Source organism: Mytilus californianus, unplaced genomic scaffold, assembly GCF_021869535.1.
Source record: "Mytilus californianus isolate M0D057914Y unplaced genomic scaffold, xbMytCali1.0.p SCAF_3, whole genome shotgun sequence".
In the NCBI taxonomy this organism is placed as follows: domain Eukaryota; kingdom Metazoa; phylum Mollusca; class Bivalvia; order Mytilida; family Mytilidae; genus Mytilus; species Mytilus californianus.
Window position 1 is genome coordinate 116,771,815 of NW_026262679.1, and position 27,950 is coordinate 116,799,764.

Below are 27,950 nucleotides of genomic sequence, written 5' to 3' on the forward strand. Positions count from 1 at the left end.
GTGTCTACTTTTAAAAATGAGAAAATAAAATATGTCACAAACATTTAATTCATACAAAATGCAAAACAAGCATGGACTATTGTCCAATTGTTCAAAAAATGTGAAGAAATATAACAAATCAAATTCAGTAATTGGATTTTTACGAATGTGTTGTTAAGCATGGGTGCAACTTAGATACTCCTCCTTTCAGAATCTTTTATACTGTTTGGGGGTCGGTTCAAACCCATTTTTCAATGATTCTCTATGGATTCAAAATTAAGTTTGTGGAACTATATGATATATAAGGATACATCTACACAATAAACACAGAAAGGAAACTTGTGTCTGTTTTTTAAATAAACGTAGGTGAAAGAACTGTCAAAATAGGTAGTATCTATCCTCACATTAGGTGATTTTTGTTTTTTAATTAATGTCATTAGCAGCACCAATTTTACTACAGCAGATGCGCATTTCGACATCTAATGTCTCTTCTGTGATGATACAGGCCAAAAGAATTGAACACCTAAAACCTAATAGAAATGTTGAAGAGCTAATAAAACCAAAAAGGACCAGATTAAATCCAACATTCAAAATAAAACTTAAACATTAACTATATCTTAGTTTGTTCCTGCCAATTAGTAATTTGTACTGTATTGGTTTCGAGAAATCAATTGTTTTTGAATTTTAACAAAATTTATTCTATAAATCATGTCAAATCTACAAAATGTAGCATATTATAAACTACTTGGTGTTTTTTCATCAAGGAGTTGAAGTTATGGGTATTTATGACATTTACTTGTACGCCCATTCTTTCATCTCTGCACATATTGTCTAACGAATGATGGGTAATATATATATATATATATATGTAGAAATTAGGATATTTGGTATAATTTACAATAAGACAACTATCCATTAGGACCAAAATACAGAGATATGAATTACATGTCACCGCACGGCATTCCACAGTGAAACCCATACCGTTTATTAGTTAAATTTTGTTACTTGTAATATTGTTTTAACAGATATTAATAAAATGTGAAAGTCAATATATTTACTATTCGTTTGTAATAAAACCGTTTTTGATCAATCATAGTGGGACATTTGTTACTGTATAATATTTAAACTTTAACATTTCACTATTACATATTTAATCTTTTAGAACTATCTAACGTGTTCGTACTTGGAACGGAGGTATCATATATTGTAGGATTAAAATTATCTAATTTTGTTGCAATTTAAATCACGTTTCCCCGGTATAAATTCTTTCGTCACAAAGATTTAATAAATCACACAAAATAATAAAATTAAAAAGCCAACAATGATAATGCGTTGTCCCCCCTGTTATTTGATTGAATTTTATTTACCTAGGAATTAAACGGTGAAAGCTTGGTATTGAATGGTCAATACGCGAAGTCTCGACTTAAATCTTCAAACTAAACAAGGCTCTGTACCGTCTTAGTCGGATTCTACCGTACATAGCAGATTATAGCTACTGTTACCCCCAGTCTATCACGTGTTTCAAGAGTCATATTGATATTTTCGTCAGGATGTGATAGTTTAACTTAGTTCACCAATCAGAACATAACTTTTTTTTTCAATATAAGAAATGAAAAGATTAGATTTCTCATAAATATGAATTAACGATGCGAGAAGAATGATTTGAAAGATAATATGGGAAGTTTATGTTCAAATCATATCTATTTAAGGAAAATCAAAGCATGACAACATTTAACGGTGAAAAATGATCTGATGGAGAAACGAACGACAGGTAACGCTTAAGACTGTCAACTTCCGAACAGACTTTTCATTGTCGTTTTATATTCCGAAACAAAACTTGTCGTTCACTTTGATGGGGATTTAATTTCGAATAGAACTATTTTATTATGATTTTACAGTGTTCAATGGCGTAAGAGAAATATAATCGGACATAATTATATAATTATAATGCCTGAGAAAATAATTAGGACTAGACCGTGGACTCAACATCCATTGTCTCCTGGAAAACTATACAGACAGCAGCGAACAGAGATTAAAACACCAGTTATTAATACATATGCAAAACAGGTAAGATTTATTATCTTTTATAAATAGTTTTATTTTTTCTTTGCTTTTATACCTTGGGTAAAAATATTGTACCAACACAGCTACTTTTACGGTGCGAAGTTACTTGAGATTTTACATCTCTAAGTAGGATCTTGACTGAGTTGTCTGCTGGAAAGCCTGTATGGCTTTGCGGGATAAAGATACACTGGCACATCAGCTTTTTATGGGACGTTAGACCTAGTACACTACCTTTGTTTGGAGAGAGCCTTTATGTATAAGATCTATTTCAACAATTCTGTATTGTGTTTCTTGCCTGTTATAAAGGACAATTTTAGACCACATAAAACATGTCTATATTTCCAACAGCAATCAAAATCAACATTTCAGAACCTACTTAGTAACTGGTTCTAAACCTGAATATTTGTAAAATATTTGCCACTGGACGGATATATATACAATATAGGTACATTGTCGGAAAATATAAAATTTATTTGTACGAGCTTTAGAAACAGGACGAAAAGCGAGGCTCGCCTCGCTTTTCTCCTGTTTCGTAGAGAGTACAAATATAAATTTTATATTTTCCGACAATGTCCATATATGGTTTTTATCCTGAAATTAAGACCCAACTATGGCATGGTATTGGTTGCAAAAATTTGATATTTTTCATTTAAATGCAATATTTTTTATTTAACTAGTATATTTCTTCATTTAAATACAATTTTTTTTTATTTAATTGGTATATTTCTTCATTTAAATGCAATATTTTTTATTCAAATGGTATGATTTGTCATTCAAATGGTATAATTTGTCATTCAAATGCAATATTTTTTATTCAATTGGTATAATTTGTCATTCAATTGCAATATTTTTTATTCATAATTATATGCATAAATAAGTATGCAGTGCATATTTCAAAACATATTTTTTCTTCAGGACTTTTAAACGATTTACTTTTCAATACTGCATTGGCAGGGGGAGGGGGGTATACAAGTTTATTTTGTGACACAGTATATAATATAATTAGATATAAATCTCTAATGATTAAGATATTTGTATAGAGATGTATATATGCGATATTTGCAGTAATGGTTAATGTGTGTGTGTGTGTGTGAGGGGAGGGGATTCAGATTAAAGATAGTTTCAATAATTCTATATCTTTTAGTTTTTACCATTTCACTCTATTCTTTATCCTTTGATCTCTATTATATTTGTGCTAAACATGCGTGAAATATTTGTTACTGTACATTTGGCAACCAAAAAACAATCGACGCATTCTTTATATTTCATCATTTCTTTATTATGTTATCTATAGGTTTGGTCCCGCCCCATATCCATTTTTTGCACACTCTATGTAACCCCAATTCCTGTCCTGATAAATGGTGACTCATGCATAGCATCAAATGTGGTTATTAAAACAAAAAACATATTCATATTATAATAATTTACTGTATGCTTGGACTTATAGATAGATGTCATTAGTCCCAGATCATGTAATAAAGTAGGTCTTATAAAAATACAATAGCATTTTAATGATGATCATATATATGTATATATATTTAACAATGCCAATTTTTGGGAAAAAAAGGTAGGGGCAAGGCGTTTTTAATACATATTAATGGGGCGCGTTTTTTTGTTCTTCGGTAGTGAGCCAGAAGAAGTCCATTTCTGTTGTTTTTTTGCATTGGGAAGATCTTCTGGCTCTCTTCCACCTCTTCTTTTTTGATAGGTTGTTTAGACGGCAGAGGCACATAACAAACATGGCGTCTTTTAGTCTAAATAACATTAATACATTTATGAATTCAGATATATTAGAATGTGAGCTATGTTATAAACGCTTAATGGTATGAAAGCCTTAGTAAGACATCCCTGTAGGACGATAAGCTGGATAAATATAAGAACTACACGGACAAAAACAGTTAAGGGACGATTATTTGATATTCTAGGGAAGGGATTTTGATTGATTGGTGTTTAACGCTACTTTCAACACTATTGGGCTATTCCGTAGTGGTCAGTTTAAATTTATAGATAAAGGATGGGGAAGGGAAGAGAGGGCATTATTATTCATTTTAATCTGTCGCTAATCGTGCCTGTTTTTCAGCTCTTACCAGGCAACCATACTCATATATATGAAATCCTTCTGTCCCCCACCCCAACAAATAAATAAATATCAAATGGTTTTCCTCTTGTTTAACACAAGTTTAATTTGATTGATTGTTTTGTTGCTAATTGTTAACGCCCAGTGACAAATATTTCATGCTTGTTCAGGAAAACACGAGTTTAGAAGTCAGGTATATAATATAAAAACGAAGAGATGGGATATGATTGCTAATAAGACAACTATCCACCAGAGTTCAAATATGAAGTGGATGTAAGCAATTATACACAATCGTAAGGCCTTCAACAATGACAAAAACCTGATACTGTAAAGTCGTCTATAAAAGGTCCGACATGAAAAGTGTGAACAATTCAAACGAAAAAAACTAACGGCCTAATTATACATAACAAAACAATTTGCAAAATATCAATTACGGGTCGAGACATGAACCAACGACAAGTACTAAACTACAGGCTGACCTGGGACAGGCAAATAAAGAATAGTGCAGGGTTGATATAAAAACGAAGATGTGGTACCGTATGATTGCAAATGAGACAACTCTCCATAAGAGACCAAAGTAAACAGAAATCAACAGCTATAAGTCTCCGTACGGCCTTCGACAATAAGCAAAGCCTACCACATAGTCAGCTATATAAAAGGCCCCGAAATCACAAATGTAAAACAATTCAAACGAGAAAACTAACGGCCGAATTAATGTACAAAAAAATGAACGAAACACAAATATGTATAACACAGCAACAAAAAGCAACCACCGAATTACAGGCTCCTGACTTGGGACAAGCACATGCATACATACAGAATGTGGCGGGGTCAAACATGTTAGCGGGATCTCAATCCTCTCCTAACCTGGGACAGTGGTGTAACAGTACAACAACATGTTTGTGAGCGGCACTCAACCCATCCCGAAGCTGGGACAGTGGTGTAACAGTACAATAAAAGAAGAACCTGCACTAATCAGTTGCAATTAGATTAACTCAAAAGATCGGTATGAGACACACACAAAAAAAACTAACATTAAGACAATAGACACAACGCACCGACATAAGAGTATTTACAATTACTGGAAGTTTGCTCAAAGCTAACTACAACTAGTACTGGAATAAATCTTGTTCTCCCAGACTGAAGTATCAATCAGTACACAGCGCGCGGCAAAGGATTTATTAAAAAAGAAAACAGTATGAGAAACGTCTGGTTTGTGTTGTATATAGATATAAGAAGATGTGGTATGAGTGCCAATGAGACAACTCTCCTTCCTAGTCATAATTTGTAAATGTAAACCATTATAGGTCAAAGTACGGTCTTCAACACGAAGCCTTGGCTCACACCGAACAGCAAGCTATAAAGGGGTCCCAAGTGTAAACCATTCAAACGGGAAAATCAACGGTGTCTAATCTAGTTAAAAAACGACATACTTGCATATAAATCCATATACAATGAAGTTTTTGAAAAGTGGTGGTCCGAACGTTTTGACCATCGAAATTTTGCAATAGAAATAATAGTTAGGACCAGAAGATTTAGATAAAGGATGGGGAAGGGAAGAGAGGGCATTATTATTCATTTTAATCTGTCGCTAATCGTGCCTGTTTTTCAGCTCTTACCAGGCAACCATACTCATATATATGAAATCCTTCTGTCCCCCACCCCAACAAATAAATAAATATCAAATGGTTTTCCTCTTGTTTAACACAAGTTTAATTTGATTGATTGTTTTGTTGCTAATTGTTAACGCCCAGTGACAAATATTTCATGCTTGTTCAGGAAAACACGAGTTTAGAAGTCAGGTATATAATATAAAAACGAAGAGATGGGATATGATTGCTAATAAGACAACTATCCACCAGAGTTCAAATATGAAGTGGATGTAAGCAATTATACACAATCGTAAGGCCTTCAACAATGACAAAAACCTGATACTGTAAAGTCGTCTATAAAAGGTCCGACATGAAAAGTGTGAACAATTCAAACGAAAAAAACTAACGGCCTAATTATACATAACAAAACAATTTGCAAAATATCAATTACGGGTCGAGACATGAACCAACGACAAGTACTAAACTACAGGCTGACCTGGGACAGGCAAATAAAGAATAGTGCAGGGTTGATATAAAAACGAAGATGTGGTACCGTATGATTGCAAATGAGACAACTCTCCATAAGAGACCAAAGTAAACAGAAATCAACAGCTATAAGTCTCCGTACGGCCTTCGACAATAAGCAAAGCCTACCACATAGTCAGCTATATAAAAGGCCCCGAAATCACAAATGTAAAACAATTCAAACGAGAAAACTAACGGCCGAATTAATGTACAAAAAAATGAACGAAACACAAATATGTATAACACAGCAACAAAAAGCAACCACCGAATTACAGGCTCCTGACTTGGGACAAGCACATGCATACATACAGAATGTGGCGGGGTCAAACATGTTAGCGGGATCTCAATCCTCTCCTAACCTGGGACAGTGGTGTAACAGTACAACAACATGTTTGTGAGCGGCACTCAACCCATCCCGAAGCTGGGACAGTGGTGTAACAGTACAATAAAAGAAGAACCTGCACTAATCAGTTGCAATTAGATTAACTCAAAAGATCGGTATGAGACACACACAAAAAAAACTAACATTAAGACAATAGACACAACGCACCGACATAAGAGTATTTACAATTACTGGAAGTTTGCTCAAAGCTAACTACAACTAGTACTGGAATAAATCTTGTTCTCCCAGACTGAAGTATCAATCAGTACACAGCGCGCGGCAAAGGATTTATTAAAAAAGAAAACAGTATGAGAAACGTCTGGTTTGTGTTGTATATAGATATAAGAAGATGTGGTATGAGTGCCAATGAGACAACTCTCCTTCCTAGTCATAATTTGTAAATGTAAACCATTATAGGTCAAAGTACGGTCTTCAACACGAAGCCTTGGCTCACACCGAACAGCAAGCTATAAAGGGGTCCCAAGTGTAAACCATTCAAACGGGAAAATCAACGGTGTCTAATCTAGTTAAAAAACGACATACTTGCATATAAATCCATATACAATGAAGTTTTTGAAAAGTGGTGGTCCGAACGTTTTGACCATCGAAATTTTGCAATAGAAATAATAGTTAGGACCAGAAGATTTTAACAGCCAGTGCAGGACTCGCACGAACGCCAGATTTAGTTAGAGGGGCGATATTCTGACGCGTTTTTTTAATTCTTGGTCACTCATGTTTAGAAAGAAAGGGGGAAATCCAAACAACTACCGACCAATCAGAAACGTTGTTGCAAATTTGACCTTAAGACGTCAAAGAATTTCCCAAAATGCAATTATTGCATATAAATAAAAAAAACTACTATACCAATTGAATAAAAAATATTGCATTTGAATGACAAATTATACCATTTAAATAAAAAATATTGCATTTAAATGAAGAAATATACCAATTGAATAAAAAGCATTGCATTTGAATGACATATTATACCATTTGAATAAAAAATATTGCATTTAAATGAAAAAATATACCATTCAAATAAAAAAATATTGCATTCAAATGAAGAAATATACCAATTGAATAAAAAATATTGCATTTAAATGAAAAATATCAAATTTTTGCAACCAATACCATGCCATACCCAACACTTGAAACTTTATAGTTGTCAAAGTCTACATCATTGTCTCTAATTTTTCAAAGAAATTGACATAGTTTAAACGCGGACCGCGAAGAGGACCTCAAAATGAACTGGTACGCAAAAAGAAATATCCACGTTACCGCTCGCTCAACATGGAAGCTGGGTAACAGGAGACTTTATTACAAATAAAGCAAAAATTTATTTGTGTACCGGGTATTTGTACAATAGATGCCTGATTGCAAGATAAAAAAAAATTTCGGTTTACTGTGAATAGCATGAGAACAAGACAACGATCACTAGTGGAGCAGGAACTACTAACTGGAGCATACGAGTTCGCACCCGTTTTTTGTTTTGTATATATTTTTTTTTCAGTTTTGGGTGTAGAGTTTTGTTTGTCTTTTCGTTTTTGTTTTGCTTTTTGTTTTTTGTTTGTTTTTTTGTTTTTGTCATGATCGTGTTTATTCATTTTTTAACTAATTATTTGTGTTCCCCCTTGGCATTCGTTCCCCTTTTTTGAAGTTTGTTGATACTTGTCATGTACGGTATCACTAGTGCGACTGTGTAATGGCATTGCATAAATCAAAAGCAGAATTGGCATGAACCCTCTCCCGGTTCTATATTTTATTACTTAGAGGGGCAGCTCGTATAAACTACAGTTATTGTTTGTGGGCAGCACACATAAACTACAATAAGTTGTTGATGAATTGTAAGGATAAAGTCAAGAACACACAAAATTAATGAAAATAAGTTGAAATAATTTAAGAAAATTAATAAAAAATCTAAAACTAAAAAAGGGGGTCTATGCGCATGAAATATATTTGTATTAAGAGAGACAAATTAATAAATTCTTCTTTACACGCTAGTCCAAACAGATATCCAACGAGCAATATATGCTTGTCTGGAGCTGTAAGATAAATTATAAATTAAATCAATGATTGTGTACTAGGTATCGGTCATAAAGTCACGAAAGCAAAAACCTAAAATATTAGACTAAAGAATTATTCAATATCGATCTAGTTTTTATTTTGAAAAATACGTAGCTCCATGGAAGTTTTATTATTGAAAGATAGATCATACTTGTTCTGGGCACTCTAGCTACGAACATTTAATCACAATAGATCTCTCTTTATTTTTCATGTATTTTTTTCTCCATATAGCGTGAAAAAACAATGTTGTTCTGCTAAACAAAATAAATTTGAAAAAATATAAAAAATGACAATTACTAGTACATATATAAGGACTACTCCGTCGAATAGACAGCTTGTTTATAAATTTACACAATAGTATATAAAATAAGGAGATGTGGTATGATTGCCAAAGAGACAACTATCAATCAGAGTCTAAATGATGTGAATTTAAGTAATTATAGGTCCCTTTTTTTACCTGTGGTGGCATTGTGCAAAATACCTCTTGAACGTTTAATTCTCCAATACTTCAGACCAGGGTGTCTTTAGGACAACAAAAAAACTAATTTAGAGATAATCTTTATGCGAACAAGCAATTCGTTATAAAAACAAAAAAAATATTAATATTCACTATGTTATTATAGAATTAAAATTTATTAGGATTAGGTAAGGAATATAGTTTAATGTATTGATATCTGTATATGATAACCAATGGCTATTATTTGTTTTCAATCAAACGTTCAAAGGTTGGGTTTGCGGTCTATGTTTTGCATTCTTTTTATGTTGGTGTCTTAATACATGTATAGTAGTCAATGTTTTATCGGTAATTAGACTCGACATCATAATGCTAGCTTTATAATGTGAGTTGATGGTCGTCATTGTAGATCACGTGGTTTGTTTAAACATTATTTTATCTTCTGAACTTCAATAAATTCATTGTTTTTCTATGTTTTGCTTATTGAAGAAAATGTAAACTTAATGTGGTGGAAAGGGAAGATGTATAGTGACGCTCTAACTGTAAAATATTTACAACAGAATACAACTTAAGAGAAACTTTCACGAGTGGCATATGACGAGAGACCAGCTCTGCCAATGTTAAGTATGACGGACGGATAAAGTTAAAGCCAGAGTTTTAATTTGCGTTCGCTGTTCATTTCTCAATTAACCACTTTCCGAAACACTTATATTAAAGCGTTGTCAGTCTAAATTGAATGAAACATGTCAACTTATAGATCTATTGATTTGTTTGTGTCGGTATGCTGCTGTCTCATTGTCTAATATATGTTTTCATTACGTAGTAACACCTTTGGTTATGTAGAATTAACATCAGCTGAAGACCGAATCAATTATCTACTGTACTATGTTTATTTACCAGATGATAAAGACCCTTGTTGATTGAAATTCATTTCATATAGACCCAGTGTCATTTGAGCATTGAATCCCGGCATTGAATGTAAATAAAAGGCATATATCGTTTTTTTTTTTCTTGTTAAATTTAACAAAGAGGTCATGATATTTAAAATGCAATAATGGCGTTTAAATCAAATTTAATATCTATGTATTTTAAATAACACATGAACAAGTATTGAATATAAAATATGTGAAAGCTGTGTTTATCATGATATATCATCAGTTTAAAGATCAATCTGAGAAGAAACTATTTACACGTTCATGCTTCATGGGTTATCACTATACATTTTTTCAATTATCTGAGAAATGGCCATGGGAGTGAACATCCAACCAGACTCCCATATGTCTCGTTTCTATATCAATGACATCAATGGTACCAAATTTTCTGAACCAGATGCGCATTTCGACAATAAATGTCTCTTCAGTGGTGCTCGTGACCAATATATTTGAAAATCCAAAGCTTATTAAGAACATGAATAGCTTTTTTATAAACCAAAAAGGAATGTTTTCTAAGGAGGTAGACTTTTTGTAACATACGGTATAATACGGTAGGAATCACACAAAAAATACTTCAAACAGTAAAACAAGACCACATAATCAACGAACGCTGACTCCGAAATAATAACAAACATACAAACATAGACATGTAAAAACGAACATCAAAATGTCCAGATATAATGTTTAGTTAAAAATACACCCTAAATCAAAAATTGAAAGACAGTCATATTAAATAAAGAAATAATATAATAAACAGCGAACCAAAATGTCTCAATTTATACTTGGAAGACCTGCAAACACCTGTTGGTTAGACTAATTTACCAATATGTAGTTCACATAGTATTGTCTCGTTTAGTGTAGGATATGGTTTCATTGGTACGTCTTTCTAGTAGATAATTGTAATTATTCATTTACAATTTTTAACTATTTGCATTCAAGTCAAAAGGGGTTCATTACTTATGTGCAAGCAAAGCTGATAAACTCTTTACATTGAAATGCAATTTCAATCTTCAAATTTGACATATATCTCCTGGATTAAACTGTTTATATGAAACTTAAAATTGAATAAGAGTACATTTTGTAGATTTTAAGTTAATGTACTTGTACTACTACTAAATAGAATGGGAACCCGAACTCTTATTAATTCTGATTTTATAAAAAAAAACACTTAAAAGCAGTTAATGTAAATATTTAAATTTAATTTAAATCTCTTTATTCCTACGTGTGAGTAATCAAACGATAAATTGACCAATATACATCTGTGTACCTGTTAGCTACAATCGCTTAATTTAACATCAGTATTTATATATATAAATAAAATCGGCCTTTTCTGGGTTCAATTATTGATACAATGTTTAGTGTATTTGACAAGGTTTTAATTATAAAATTATTTAACAAAAAAGTATTAAAGTTGAGTCTTTTAGTTTTTTTAATGTACCGGCTTTTTGTTTGATGTTAAATTTTTATATTTACTTTGTATTTATTATATTACGTTTCCTACAATAAGCTGGTTGGTATATAGTATGTTTCCTTTTCAAATCTGTTATTGTGAGCTGTGTTAATATATATATATATATATATGATCCGTTCATCCTATTTCGACTCTTTCAAAATTCAAGAGTCTATCCTAAATTGAGGTAAATTATATGGCCTTCCAAATACCGTTTCGATTCCTAACATCACTGAAGAGACATTAATTGTCGAAATCCGGATATGGTGTACAAAAACCTTTGCACCTTTTGTTTGCGGTATATCATCTTTTCCGCAAGTTTATTGTTTTCTGTTTAGTATGAAATTTATAATTAAGATCCATTTATTACATCGGTGATCCGTTTATTTGGCAATCGCCAATGGCAGTCAGCAGGGTTTAAGAACATGTGTTGTTCGACCTGTTAGTCAAATGCGTTTTGTTAAAATATACTTTTTCACTTTTTTGGTCTTTTGGAAAATGTTGTTTGTGCTGTATTTACACCCCTCTAACAAGAAATTTTTTTTGCATGCACACGTATAAAAATTGCAGTTTTTATCCAACGCAATCATAGGTTTGAACGTTGTTTTCAATTTAGACTTGTATATATATATATATATATATATATATATATATATATATATATATATATCAATATCTTTTTGTTTTTGAAAAATTTGTATCGCTTTTGATACATGTGATTATGTACAAAAAATACTAAAAATCTTTACTATGAACGTATTGAGATATAAGCTGGCGAAAAACAAATAGAAAGCTAGGCAAGGGTCCACTGACCCTGTGTAACTGTCATGTGTTTACAATACTAACTCAAACGTCTTGATACATGGAAACCTAGTTTTGCCACAACCCTTTTCTCACCTTAAAAAATTGAGACAGGCCTGATATTCACCAGGTCTATGAGACACATGCCCTATGAATATATTCCTGTAAATTAAAAAGCTAAGTTGAAAGGTTTAATCCAGAAACTAAGATTTTAACGATTTTCATACAATGTATTGTCCATTTTTGTATCTGTGACCTTAATAGGTGTGTAGCTTGACTAGTATTTAAGAGTAGGCACTACTACTACTACTAATTTTGGACCATTTTATGCAGAACATAATTTTCGATGTGTACGCAACTGCGTTTTTTTTATTGAGTACCGGTTCCCAATATGTCCTTATGAAAACAACGCAATTATCATTTTCTTTGAAAAAAACATTTATATCCAAATTGAAAATCTGCCACTCAAAAGGCATTCATTTGTAGATCACTCTTTTAGCCAGTTAGAGATACGGGGTGTAATTAACACATAGCCCGAAACAGAGATGCATCATACAATTCTCATTGAAGTCGGTCGCTTTTCCATTCCTTTTAAATATACAATTCTTCGGTTATATGTATACCCGACATATGTTTACCCGACATGCATTAAATAAATCTTTAATTATTTATTATTACTTATTTTTGACAGGTATATGTGTAGAATGTGATGGGGTTAAACAAGTTTTATATACGTTAAATAGACTACACGCATACAAATAAAGTTGTCTGTCGAACAGTTGCAATGATCTCATATATAACAACAATGGACAAATGATTGAAGACGTAAAAGGCCCTATAGACATTCTTCAAATTATATTTTGTTATGATAATGTTTGTTTGAGAAAGATGTGCAACTAAACGGATTTCTAAAGAAGTTAACCTTTCACATATCAATCTCAAATTAACAGACTTTGTCCCTTTCCTACACTTTACGACTCGTATAAACTTTATGAAATCTAAACATGTGTACATAAAACAATCACAATCTTTAATTGACCCAGAAATCGGTCACGCACTTTCCTTTTATATTTTATCATTAAAAGTGTCATTTGTAAAACAACAAAGGAACTTAAGTGATATCCTGGTGAAGAAGAAAAAATTGCCCAACAAGATCTGTATTAACAGCGACCTAGAAGTTTGAACTATAGACCCCAAGTTTATAAACTGCTTCCCCTCCCTTATATCTCCAATGGAAACTTTCGCTTTGGTGAAGATTACAATTAGACGTTAAGCTAGCAATAATCAAACAATCACTCTGATAAAGCCATGGAATCTCTAGATTTCTTCCGGACGCACAAAGCAATAAACGAAATGGAAATATTCTTAAATTTAGAACGCTGCCATTTGAAATCTTGTCAATAGATATACAACAAAATATGTACCCAGTGATTCATAAAGTCATATACGTGTAAAGATAATGCATATGTTTCTATCATATCGATATTTTACAATATAAATATGGTTCAAAACAGCTAGATGATTGATTTATACAATTGTATTCGTGTGGTTTTCCTGATTAAAAACTTAGTTTAGTTTCCTTAGTTTTAAAAGTTAACGGGAAGTAGACCTTAAAAGTTCAAGTTAAACTTATCAAAGTCGTGACAAATCTAACATGTCTAATATGGCATCAGTGTTTTCTGTATACGTCAGTGAAAAGTCAGAACATAAGTTCACATAGATTGTACGAAATCTTGACAGGTTACTGCGTTCCATAATATGAACAATATTCACCCTGGAAGATGTGTCTAATGAATGAAATTTGTTTTGCTCATTTTTAATTTATTTATTATCTATTATCAATTCTAGTAATTTCTACAATTGGATGATTAATAGCACTATTAAAGCGTCAAAAATTCTGATATCTTTGATTATCTCACCAACTCAAGGTGACAATTTGATCTCTTTCATTCAGAATATACGTAAAAAAACATCAATGCAAATATTTCAAATTAAATTGAAATGGTTTATGTATTTAAATCATAACTGGAAGATCGTATTTCAGATCAGCTGTCACCTTACAAAACAGTGCCCCTTTTCTATAAAAATACAATCAACACAGTAAATAAGTTGTTGGTGCATAAGTTCTTCACATAAGATCACTTCAAGGATTAACTACACGTACAATGACCTTTCTATTGATGCAATGCTCGAGAGTTGTAATCCCAACAGACAATGTTTTGCATATATAATAGAGCTTGTCTATAATCTATATAATACAAGTTAGTTAAAGTGGTTTTATTTAAAGCAGATAAGGAGCACTACCAATTAACTGTTTTTGCTCAAATAGTCAACAAAACTTTCTGTTTCTGCAAAATTTTAAGATAGTCTGAATATCATCATACCAGTTATGAGATAAAGTTAATAACAACATACCGTCATACCCTTCGGTGTATTATAATCACCTGTTTCACATGTTTTAGCTGAAATAAGACCAAATTTGTCTAGGTGTCAATGATTGATTGATTGTTGATTGCTTAACGTCCAGTGGCAACTATTTCATGTATGTTCAGCGCGATCAAAGATGGTGAAATGTAACACATAAGGACTAAAGTTGAATTTTTAATTGATCTATTGGCTTAAATTCGAGTTCAGTTTCAATCAAATCATCGATCTTTATAATCTATTATAGCTGAAACTTCTTATATAATCTTTATCATGCTTGGCAGAAATAATATTTGCCAATCACGAAAATAACACTTTAACACTTTATAAGTTTCGTACATTTAAAGCGCTTTTATGGATTTACCTTCATCAGGAACGCTCAAATCTTTAAAATTTTAAAGCCATTCACTTCTGAAACTACATAGCTATCATATATCACTGTATATTGTTTTAGAAGATAGTAGATATGGCGTCAAGGAAGTAAAATATATCCATATTAAATAACGAGGGAAATTGTATTTTATCTTATTTTCTAAAACGACACGTACTTGACCAATACGAACGGTTTTAACGAAAGTACTGCATGTATAGGGTTTTGCCTTTGAAACTGACCATTTGAAATGACCATTTTGTTTTGACTGTCAGGCCTGTTATGTCCCCTTTAATTATACAGCTTCTCAGGTGTGATTATCTTTAGGTCATTAGCGTCTCCAACGAAGGTGAAATCAGAATTGCTGATTGTACTGTCATGTTGTGAAAATGCGTAAAATTGTGGATTTGCGCATTTTCTTCTTTTTATGTCGTGTTTGGTATCAAAAGTCATTATTTCTTATGAGTAGTTAAGTTTCAATATTTTTATTAAGCAAAAAGTGCATTTTGTTCGGGAAACAAGATTATGAACTATCAAATAATTTTATAAGAAACATTTATTAGTTGTGGTTAGCGGTACTAGGAAATATTTATGGATTAAGATTAAGATTGTGAGACAACAATGGTCATCAATTTAATTTACTTGTCAACATACAAATTGTATATAGATTGAATAATGTCAATTAACAGTTAATTTAATCTGCTTTTTAAATATATCATTGTTTTGAAACTATTTGTTTATAAGTACCTTTTTTCCATTTTCATTGGTCAAAACGTGTCGATGATCATATGTTTTATAAAGGTTAATTTTGAAAAAAAAGGGAGAGAGAGAAAAGAGAGAGAACCATGTGACGCATCGGTTCGCCTCGCTCTCGATCTGCGAGTAGCGGCGGGTTAATGTATGTTGCCATGATTACTGTTTTGTATATATGTTTTATGAACTGATTGTATATATGTTGGATGGAAAAATAAAGTATGTGAACGTTCATGTATCCAGTCTTCTGTATTGATATACAACAACTTCCCGGTATGGAACCTTTGTCATATGGCATTGGACTAAGTTTATTGGATTGTAAAACTGCTATTTGTCTACGATGGAATAGATTTACCAAAAAATGAAACACAAACGAAACAAACACCATTTTATAATCAACTATTTTAATTACGCAAAACAAGGTTTTTCTAATCACGTCAGTACCCAAAATGAAAATCTCATATCTTATTCGTACATATTATAAGGTACACAATATTCATGCCTAAATTCATTTATTCTATTTGGTTTTTTGCTCCACCTAGGGACATCATGTTTTTCGGTCTGTGCATCCGTTCGTCCGTCTGTCCCGCTTCAGGTCAAAGTTTTTGGTCGTTTCAGGTTAAAGTTTTTGATGAAGTTGAACTCCAATCAACTTGAAACTTAGTACACATGTACCCTATGATATGCTCTTTCTTATTTTAATGCCAAATTAGAGCTTTGACCCCAATTTCACGAACCACTGAACATAGAACATGATAGTGCGAGTAGGGCATTCGTGTACTATGGACACAGTCTTGTTTATCTTGATTTTTACGTTCTGAAATGATTTATGAAATTTGAACAGCGTAAACTACTGTTGCCTCTAATTCACTAATATAATATGATGCTTAAATATGATAATAAATATCTATAAGCAAGATTTTTACCAAATCAAACTGGCAATGTTCAACATAAAAATCACGAGAAAAAGTATGTGGGACTGGCCTGAACTCAAAATGGAGCTTCAACGAATGTGTAGACAGCGTAAGCGTCTCTTGCTATGCGTGCATCATGCTGTAAAATCGGTTTCAATTATTCAAACAACGTTTCTGCGTATCTTTAAAATTCAATTGACACATAATCTTTAAATAATGACTAATGTTCTTGAACTTTTCAGTTCGAAAAAAACAAAGTCAGGACATAGTGCGCAAAATGAGATTTAATGTGTTTGTATAAGTCATCAATAACACGAGTACTTGTGTTATTTTTAATTTTACAAGAGTCACTCAGAAGCAATTAATGTAAATATTTAAATTTAATTTAAATCTCTATTTTTATTTTTATATCTTTGTATAAGTGTGAGTAATCGAATAATTAATTGAACACATTGCCTTTCTGTGACAGACACTTAATTTTACTTAAATATTTTTATATCGCCGGAGATCGTTTGACAGTCTGTTATTGATACAATGTTTAACTTTGTTCAAAATAACATTCACATGCACTTCACAAGGTTTTTGATGATTTAAACGTTTGATAAAATTATGTATATTCAATACGGACCTTCCTTCCTTCCGTGGCTACCAAGTTATCCGCCTGTCTTGTTACTATAAGAAGGATGGGTTTTTTTTGTTTTGTACTGTTGTACTTGAATGTTTGGGGAATAACACATTGGTTTTAACTAAACGTTTCAAGTTTGCTAATAAGATACTTACAATACGAAAAAAAATGATTTTCATTATTTTTATAGGGACGAATACGTCAATAATACAGAACCTAGAATACAATTAAACCATATAGATTTCCTTTATCTGGATGTTGATAACACTGACCCATTTCAATGCAGTGGAATATTAATAATTCCCGTGGGTATGGACAGTATCCATGTATTTCGTTATTTGTCAGTTGGTGTAGACAATTATCATGTAAATATCTGCTGGTCAGCTGGTATTGACATTATCGCTGTAATTTCGTTTAAATTTATTGCTCGAATTGTTTCATGTTGGGGCCTTTAAAATCTCACTATACGGTATGTGTTTATCTCATTGTTGAAGGCCTTACGGTAACCCATAATTGCTTACCATCGCGTCATTTGAACACAAATGGATAGTAGTCTCATTGGCAGCCATACCACATTTCCTTATTTGTAAACAGTATCCATGTTTTGTTTGTTTGGTTTGGTTTTTTTTTTACATTTTGCCCTCGAAATGACATATGTAAAACAATTCAAACGAGAAAACTAATTGTCCTCTATTTTTCCAGTTGTAGTCGATATTCCCACACTTCTTCCAGGTCGAATCAATTTGCACAATCTATACTTATTAAATTTATATTATTATGTAGTCTCTCCTTTAATCTACATGCAGTAAAACAACTAATGGCCACTGGACGTCAAGCAAACGCAAACCAATCAATCAAATAATTACTATTTTGACAAAGGCGAATATTTTTTACGAAAATACTTTTCATAAGATATTGAAATAGTAATTCGTGTGATATCAATTTCACAAACTTGATGGGTTCATGTCATTTTCGGTTGATACTAATTTTGTTATTTCTCGACTATGTTCTTGGATTCTTTATTTTGCAAATTTTAGTGGGCGGGATTCGTGAAGAAATGTTAATACTACTATGTCTTCATTTGTTTATTCAAATCTGTCGGTAGCTTTTAATCAAATTGTAGAAGTATATCAGGTATCATTATTTGTTAGTCTTATGCAATATGAATATGATATATGAAATTTATTTTGATTTCCCAGTGATGATCTTTGTAACAGGAAAAGTGGGTTAACGTCAGAGAAACAAAAGCCAATCCAAACTAGGAAAACCTTTTATGTATATGATCATCATTATCTATTATAATTGGACGAACAGTCGTTTAAAATTAAATCAAATTTAAACAAAATTTAAGATGCACGTACACACTGACATGTCTTATTAAATAAAAAATCAACAAATAAGTTTTTTCTTTCGGGTCATATTTTTTTTAATTTTTACTTTTTCTTGCTTGCTTTTTTGTTTTATTTTGTTTCTATGTTTCTTTTTCGTGTTACCTTTTTGATTATGTGTTTTATTTTGTGCTTTCTTTTTCTTTTCAAATTATAGGAAAAGCTTTACCTTGTTTCATATTATCAAGAGTTGTCGCTCTTCCAGCAGTTTCCCCTGGAATTAATGTACCTTATGTAGATTTGATGGTTACAAGAGCGCAATTATTCGTTATGCATTTTCCATAGGGTACCAGTGGTGTTCCGCATTTTATTTCTCTAAGACTACACAAACTAGGAAAAAACGGGTTGCAGTTCCTGTTACTAGAAATGCCAGTGTTGCATAACAACCAAAAAAATTATATATGGTCAACCGGCAAAAATTAACTTAAAATGCAGATGAAAAACATCGTCTATATTTTTCGCTTAATGAAAAAGGCACATTTTTAATGGCTCCGATGTTCAGAAATGGAAGATATTTTTTATACTTTGTAAAATGTGAATTTGATTTTCTGGATTTTTTAAACCTAATTGGATAAACTTTCGATTAAAAGTAATTCCAATCCTGTATCATCCAATCAGAAGCCGTACAAGATTCTATTCTGAGTACCATGTAAACAAATATTAGTGCTCTTGTAACCTGATGATTCCTTTCAATGTACCGTCTCGTTGATTTTCTTTTTTGTATAATGTATATGTACCATGTGAAGCTTTTACCTAATTAAGTGTCTCTGATTTGAAATTTCTGAACGCTTGACCTGGAATGCAAACTTCGTATTGTGTGTAAGACAATGTGAAACTGGATAAGAGCAGATAACTATAATAATACACAGGAACGGAAACAAACATTTAAGAAATGAATGCTTCTTTTTGTAATTTTATTGGGGGTGTAAAAGTGTTGACCGAAGCACATTTTGAATGAAGCGCTTCTTTCTTGTACATATAAAATTACATTTTTATGCTCAGACCATGAACAAATTTGTTTTAACCAAGTTTTTATTTGATTTACCTGTGTACTTTTTTGTGGAAGCACGAATGTAACATTTCATTTTGATATGAAGGTTAATTTTTGAATGACGCGCGATTGTTGTTAGCCAATCAAACTAACGGATTCTCGTGAAACATACATGTAATGTAATTATATAGTTATGAAGCCTTAGATTTGCATGTCTTATGACATTGAAAATTTTTAAATTACATTATTTTCTTTACAGTTACAACGATGTAATCGACTCTACGACAAAGTATCAGAAGAATTTGGGAAAACGAGGGAAAGATTTCCAAAGATTCATGATAACAATGCTTTTTCATACGATTTTCAGCAAAGGCCAATATTCACAAAGTCAGCACCCGGAACATTTTATTATTATGATCCAAATGCGATACAGAGACCAGAATGGTCCTTGACAAATCAGTTCATAGAAAGGCGCCACCACACGGAATATATGGATTATAGACAACAGCATCAAGACTTTGCAGACGATAGTCGTTCAATTTCGGAATATAGTGATCATTTTGATCTGAACCCATTTCAGTTAAGTGACATTTTACATAGACGAGGTTTACGGAAGCCAGTTATGGTGCGCTATGACAAAAATGGTGTTGAAATACGAAAATCCAAAATAAAAATACATCCAAATAACGGCGCTCTTCCAAAAAACCCATCTGCCAGAGAAAAAATTAAAGGAAGGGCAAGACTTGATTACGAAATGGCAAACATGAGAGCTGTTGCATTTTGTGAAAGGCAAGCTCAACGGAAATTCCGAACGGCTTCAGCCATTACTAGAAACAGAGATGTAGAGCTTGTCGAGGAAGATTTTTTAGAACGAATAAACAATGAAAACAATAATAATGATAATGACGATACGGGCAGTGTCATTATGTCTATGAATAAGGATGAACTATTTGAAAGGATTGATAAATGGATCGATGATGTAAACGAGGCTTTTGGTCAGTCTTCTAATTCAACACCAAAGGTTGATTTTCAAGACAAAACATGACAAAAACAAAATTTCAGACTTCCTCGCATATTACGATCTCTTCTAAATACTGATTTCTAATCTGTTAATTATGTCGAATGTTTGAAAATTATCTGAAACATCCAAATATTGAATATTTTCAACCAAGCTGTTAGTTTTCCCTTTTGAATTATTTCACTGTTGTTATTTAGGAACGTTTACCATACTGTATATGTTTTGCTGATGATTGAAGGTCGTACGGTAGTGTGTAGATGTTTACATCCCCAGTCTTTGTTCTATGATTGGTACTTATCTATTTAATAAATCATATCACAACTTCTTATCAAAATAAAGCAACTTTTGATGCAGCTTATTAATAAATATATTTTAAAGTAGTCATCCTTAAGCGACCTTCAGGTACATTGCCTATATATCTTTTGCTGACTTTGAATAATTGATTATATTTTGGTCTTTTCATACCTATTTATATAAACATGGCTGTTTATCATTTATCACTTTTTGGCAGGATAATAGCTATGATATTTGCCAAAAATACCGAACGACAAGGAAAATTCAAAACGGAAAACCCTTTATCAAATGTCAAAAGCAAAAGCTTAATAAAAATATATTATAAAATCATTTCAGTTTGTCTCAACCTATCAATGTTCTCAGTAATTTGAACATCACAAAATACATATCCTCATTTCATAAAATGTTTTTTTCATCAACTGTAAGGCTTATATTAATGTTTAAGTAAGTTTATAGTATGGCACCGTGATATTCGTTAAATCAGATCATTTTCAAAAGAAATGCTGTACCAGAATAGGTCTCACGTTTTTGTGCTGTTTGTAATAAAATAAAGAGATACGAGATTTGTGATTGCATTTCATTTGCTGGCAGTAACTTTCGATGTACCATTTAGGTTGAGAATAAATGTGTTTCTCTTTCATTCCAGTGCAACAAAAACATATAGAGAAACATTTAGTATGCAGATAGAAAGCATATAATATATATGTAGTATACAACAATGAGACAGGCACCCAACGACATTCAGATTTTATTGTATTTCGAAATTTCTTGTTTCAATCATTGAGGTTTACATCTCATTTTCACTTTTGTTCAAGTTTACAAATATGTTGACAGAGAGTTAAATTTAACATTACATGTGTATTATTACATGTGTATTACAGTATAAAAAGTAATGCTTGCGTGTCACAGCTTGTTGAAGTTTCGTATTTCAATTAAAGAGTTGCTTCAAAATACTCTTTTAAAATTATATTTAAAAAAAATATTTCATGTTAAAGGTGTGGATGTTCTCTTGATAATTTAAAGCAAATTATACAATTTACTTGTATTTCTCTATTTTACTATTCAGTCATTTCATAGGCTTGTTTCGATACATTGATAGTAAAGTTATCGATGTTTTAGAGACCAATTAATTATTTAGCTACGTTTAAATGGCGACTGAAAGTTACGTATAGCGTACACGTGTTATAAATTCCTTCAATTGTCAGAGTTATTTGGACAATTTTCATTTGTAGCTGATTTAACTTTAGAAAGATACATAGATTTGTAGTAAACCCGATTTGTGAAAGAATTTTATTCGGTTAGTAAGCTAGATGATTCCCTATCATTTTGAGACGATTTTCTAGTTTTTTGGTTTGATATTACATGATAAATAATTGTGTATATTCTAACTGATTTGATTCGTTTAGAAAGAGTCACATGCTCAACTATATTTTCAAATGTAGACTGAAAACAGCAGATAGAAAAGTGATATTGCACGAATATTTTAAGAATATCTGACACAATCGAAGCAACCAATCAAATGAATTGGCACTCTACTTCTGGCTTATTTACAATAATAATATAGCAATTGTAGCCTTTGTATGAGGTCGATACGAGGGTATATCGACATAAAGAAGAATATCGACCTCGGACGAAATAATTGTATAATATCAAGCACAAAAACTCAATATTAATATAACGTTTAACGGATGCCACGTATGGAGCAGGATATTATGCTCATCCTTCTTGAGCGCCTAAGATCACTCCGGTTTTTGTAAGGTTCGTGTTTCCCTGTCTTTGGTTTTCTGTGTGGTGTTTTATAGTTTGTTCTTTCGTCATTTTTATTTTTGCCATTTATAATTGCCTGTACGATGTCAGCGTTGTTTAACCATGCTCAACCCTTTAGAATATCCTGTGCGTAGTCAGAGCTGTAAAAGCATGTTCAGTTATCAAGAATTGTTTGGACGAATTGAATTCGGCGCTGTAAAACCATGTTCAACCATTTCGAATTGTATGTAAGAAGTCAGCGCTGTCAAAGCATGTTCAACTATTTAGAAATGCCTGTTCTTATAAGATATAACAACTCTAGGCGCGTGAAAGTCTTTTCTTTATCGGGAATGCTCTTACTCAAAAAAACTGAAAGTAAGGGCATATTATATTAACACATAAACGAACCTAATAAACACGTTAAGAGAATCATCACCGAAAAGGTGCATCAAAGAATAACCAAATCCATCTAAGGTTAATTTTACTTAACGAAGTTGGGACTTTTGTTTTCACTAATGTCTCTATCTAATTATTTATCGGAAAATTTAATTTCATAATACTTAATGTTTGTGTTGAATCTGCATTTTACATTAATGAGCTGATATACACCATTTTGACAGTGTTTGTTAGAAATTATATGGTGTCTGTTATAGTGTTCGATTCATTAATATCAATCAGCATTTGTGTTCTTCCATGTACACATGTAGCGATATTGACATCTAGCGAACAGTTCCTCTCGGATCAGTGCTAGGGTCGTGTTGTCTTGAACTTGCATAAAGCGGTAAGTTTTGTGTTGAAAGTCTTGCAATGAATTTCTTTCCTTGCTTGGATTTTGCAAAGTGCGTGTAGGGTGTACAGGTTTCATTAACCACACAAATAATATGTCTTATTTCCTTGTACATATATAGACGTTGATGTTTTACAGTAAACCCTGAACATTATCCCTACTATTGCAAACCGATTCCCATGACTAATTAAATTCTTGACTAAATCGTAAGAATTTTTGCTTTTATAAAGAGACTTGAATAGTATTATATAGATATAGGAAGATGTGGTATGAGTGCCAATGAGACAACTCTCCACCCAAGTTACAATTTATAAAAGTAAACCATTATAAGTCAAGGTACGGCCTTCAACACGGAGCATTGGCTCACACCGAACAACAAGCGATAAAGGGCCCCAAAAAAATTACTAGTGTAAAACCATTCAAACGGAAAAACCAACGGTCTAATCTATATAAAAACGAGAAACGAGAAACACGTATGAACTACATAAACAGACGACAACTACTGTAATCAGATTATGTCGGACAAACGACCAGCAGACAGTCACCTAACAAAAAAGACTGTCATTGTATTTGTTACAGTTATATGTACATATATGGCAGTATATCACTGAGGCCATCATTTTTTCAAAGACTATCTTTATTTCAAATTACATAAGAGAGGCTCGTAATATTATCAAAGAGAAAAGACACAAATATTGAATAACTGATAATTTGTACAATAAAATAAAAATTTGTATTACAACTTCATTTCTAAGGTGACTTCTTTTATTTTTGGCGAGGGTTGAGATTGCAGGTACTCGTCCTTGTACTCGTTCTTGATTGCAGGTACTCATCCGGAATATCAGGTACACAACCGGGATATTCCTTATATATTTTTTTCTTGAATAATACTATATGTTCTAGCTTTAAACAGTATTTTTTTTAAAACATACATTGTAACTTCAAGAGATAAATAGATAATCGAATAGCAGATTTGGCATTTCTTGGGTACCATTAATGTTCAACGTTAATAATATATCTGCCGGTTGATTGTTAATCCCCGTGGGTATCACTAGTCATTGCTCAATACTTCGGGACTGGTATGAACATATGGATATTGGTTATAAGCGCTTCGGTCTTCCGAATTTAATAGTGTTATTTTCATATATTGAAAGGACAAGGTACGATAAGCATCAAAGAACGGCCCCCAATTTTCGTTCAAATTAAAAGTGACATGCCATGGATTATAATAGTATATTTTTAAAGTTTAAAACCTGTATTTTTGTTAACATCAATAGATTTGTCAACTTACGTTGATATTATTCATGCTTTGTTGCTGTAAACACCTCAAGATTCGAGAAAAGGGCATAAAAATGGCAGTTTCCAAACCTTTTTCTGTATTTTAAACTATGAGCGTACCTACGGCCCACGATCATATTTATACCAGATTTTCCTTGAATATAAATATTGATGCAGTTGAAATATCTAAGTGGGCCGTAGGTACACTCATAGTTAAAAATTAAAAAAAAAGTTAAAAAAAATCGTCGTAGTTTTCATTTGAATCATCGAAATATTTGAACGAACTACGGACGATGACTTCCGGTATTCACTGGATCCAACGACAAATTTTTGTTTGTGCTATAATGATCTTTACTGGTTAGTTTCTTTATGACGAAAATTTAACATCTATGAGAAAGGATCACAGGATATTCCTGTATTTATCATTGTATGAATTTAAAGAGACATATTAGCAGACACGGTCGAGTTTTGACACAAAATCAGAAGGATCTGTGACAAACCTCAGAGAAATTTTGTGAATGTAAATGAAACGAAAGTTATTTGATAACAGTTCCTTTTTTTACAAAATTTCAATATTTAGAACACTGTGACACAGAAGTTAATCACGTTGAAGCATAAATATGTCTTTTGTAGCGTAACTGCAAAGATTTGTTAAGCATGTATTTTCCGTAGAACTGTATGCAAACCCACATTTTAAATCAAAATTCTTTACTCACCAGATCGATGTTGATGTCAACATTATATTTAAGTACGAATTACCTATTCAGAAACACGTATTTTGTTCTATAAATGACGAAATCGTCGCCCTGGAATGTAATATCTCCATTGACGCTTTTATCAAAGTGCTTTCTTTCAGGTCCGCATTTCTATCAAATATGGCATGCCAAGTTAACATTTAGGCAATCATTATGGATGGCGAAAATGAAATACAAAACTGTGAACAATTACATATATTGTAGTTCATACGACATAAGAAGAAACCATGTGACAAATTTAATTATTCAATTTTGTAAGTGTAATAGTAATTAAGATCAAACAAAACTATCCAACACTAGTATGTATATTGAGTATAATTTGTGTCTTTGTGAAGTTTGTATTATTTGCAATTGTCCTCCGCCTTGCATCCGATCTTTTTCAACGAAAACGCATACTACTTCGTATGTCTTGTCTGAAAATTATTCTCTATATTACTTTCCGTCATAAGTATGCATGAGGTGTTTGCCACTGGGCGGTCAAAAAACAACATTCAATCAATCATATCTCCTCTTAAATTGCAGTACAATTTTGACTTTAAACATATTTCAAAGAACATAAGTCTCATCAGTGACGGTCGAATAAAACAAGTCAAAGGCCATAAAAGGCTCAAAATTCCGAAACTTTTGCAAAATACAGCCAAAGTTATCTTTTCCTGAACAGATAAGCTGTAGTTTTTCAAACAATTCAATTTTTTAAATCAGTTAGTTTATTAATTTGACCATATCAATTATTATTCATGATATAGACACTATCTATACTGGACATTGTGTTACTGCATGGGATGTTTGTGTAACTATTTTTAATGTGCTCATAAAGTTACAGTCCGCAGGAAAACATATCACCCTAACAGGACACTATATATATTCTGACTCCGAACAAACTAGTCTTCATATCCAGAAATCAACGCCACTTTGCTTATTTGAATATCATACTAAAGAAATCGGATACGGGTCACGGAAATTATATTGAAATGATAGGGAATTTTGAAAAAAATGTCTGTTTTAACTTTAATTTAAGTGATAGACAGGTTGCCGGGACAGAAAATAAATATGCACAACAATATACACCATTTAAACGAATCATTATGACTGTCGTTGCAAAAATCAAGGTTCCTGGGCTATTTTAAAAATCGAAGCGAGAGGCTTTTAACATTGCAGTATAAAATACAGGCTAAAATGGCTGAAACGTCAAATTTGCAAACTTCGTGTTGAAAATTGGCTAACAAGGTCATTACAAAAACAGGTTGCCGGGATGAAACTTGAAACTTGAATGTCCAAAGAATAAGCAAGTCCAAACCTTGTATGTGTAGTCGTTGAACTCTAGGTTCCCACGTAAAGTTAAAAATGCTCCTATTTCAAGAAGAATAAACTCACGAAAACACGAAAAATTCACTAAATTCGCGTTCATTGTTTTGATTTTGACCGCCTGACAACTTTACGGAAATATCAGAGTGATTATAAACAAGGACTCTGTGACGGGCAACTCATAATATCCGTGTTTTAAAGATTTTAATGATATCAAGCCAGTCCAGTTCAAACTATTATCACGTGGTACAATTCTCATTTACATATTATGAATATTAATAAGCAAAAGTACTACTAATTTCTGGCTATGTTGCTCTGACCCCTGAAAGCCACGTGATACGGAAAATCAGCAAAGTCTTTGGTTAGACCCAACACATGGTATCCGGTACTCGAGGTGAAGACGCTTCAACGAGACAACTGAGGCGGTGTTTGTCTCATGAGTTTAATGCTGGGTGGGAAAAAAACTAACAAAGCCAAACTGTGCACCAAAATGTGCATGGTGTTTTAAAAGATGAATATGGAACATTCGAAAATTAACTACAATAGATAAATGTAACTATAAATGATTTATATTTTTAACTTGAAAAAAAAATGCTAAACATATCATCACTTTTATTCTTAGCTGTATGTTTACGCGCATTTAATTAATGGACCAATTAAGAATCAAATACTCAATTAAGAATCAGATACCTCTTTTTGTAATTGGGGTGTAAAGCGATGACCGAAGCACATTTAGGATGAAGCACGGAAGTTTCTAAAGAGCATTCAAAGCGTAATTACATTTCAATGATTTAACTATGAAATTTTGAGTTTTGTCAAATTCTTCGTTGTTTTTTCTATGCATTGTTGTGACGTTGTTAAGAAAAGTATGTGCTGTCATAAATGTTTCATTTTTTTGGGAAATAACATCTGAATTTGGAATGCCTCTCAAGTGTTGTCATGCAATTCAAAATATGGCTTCTTATGAGACATACATGTAATGTGA

General features: G+C 32.2%; 1 protein-coding gene across 1 annotated transcript; it reads left to right on the top strand.

The window, feature by feature from the left end:
* The first annotated feature begins 1,354 nt into the window (after nucleotides 1-1,354).
* On the top strand, nucleotides 1,355-21,661 carry LOC127735933 (uncharacterized). The gene is made up of 2 exons (XM_052246377.1): nucleotides 1,355-2,046; nucleotides 20,042-21,661. The coding sequence occupies exons 1-2, from the start codon at nucleotides 1,927-1,929 to the stop codon at nucleotides 20,825-20,827; spliced, it is 906 nt and encodes a 301-aa protein (XP_052102337.1). The 5' UTR covers nucleotides 1,355-1,926; the 3' UTR covers nucleotides 20,828-21,661.
* The last annotated feature ends 6,289 nt before the right edge of the window (nucleotides 21,662-27,950 follow it).

What these genes read in the sequence shown, in the direction of transcription:
- LOC127735933 (XM_052246377.1), top strand. Translation starts at nt 1,927, where the DNA reads ATGCCTGAGAAAATAATTAGGACTAGACCGTGGACTCAACATCCATTG. An exon ending in TTAATACATATGCAAAACAG is followed by an intron (nt 2,047 to 20,041) that starts GTAAGATTTATT and finishes TTTTCTTTACAG; the next exon opens with TTACAACGATGTAATCGACT.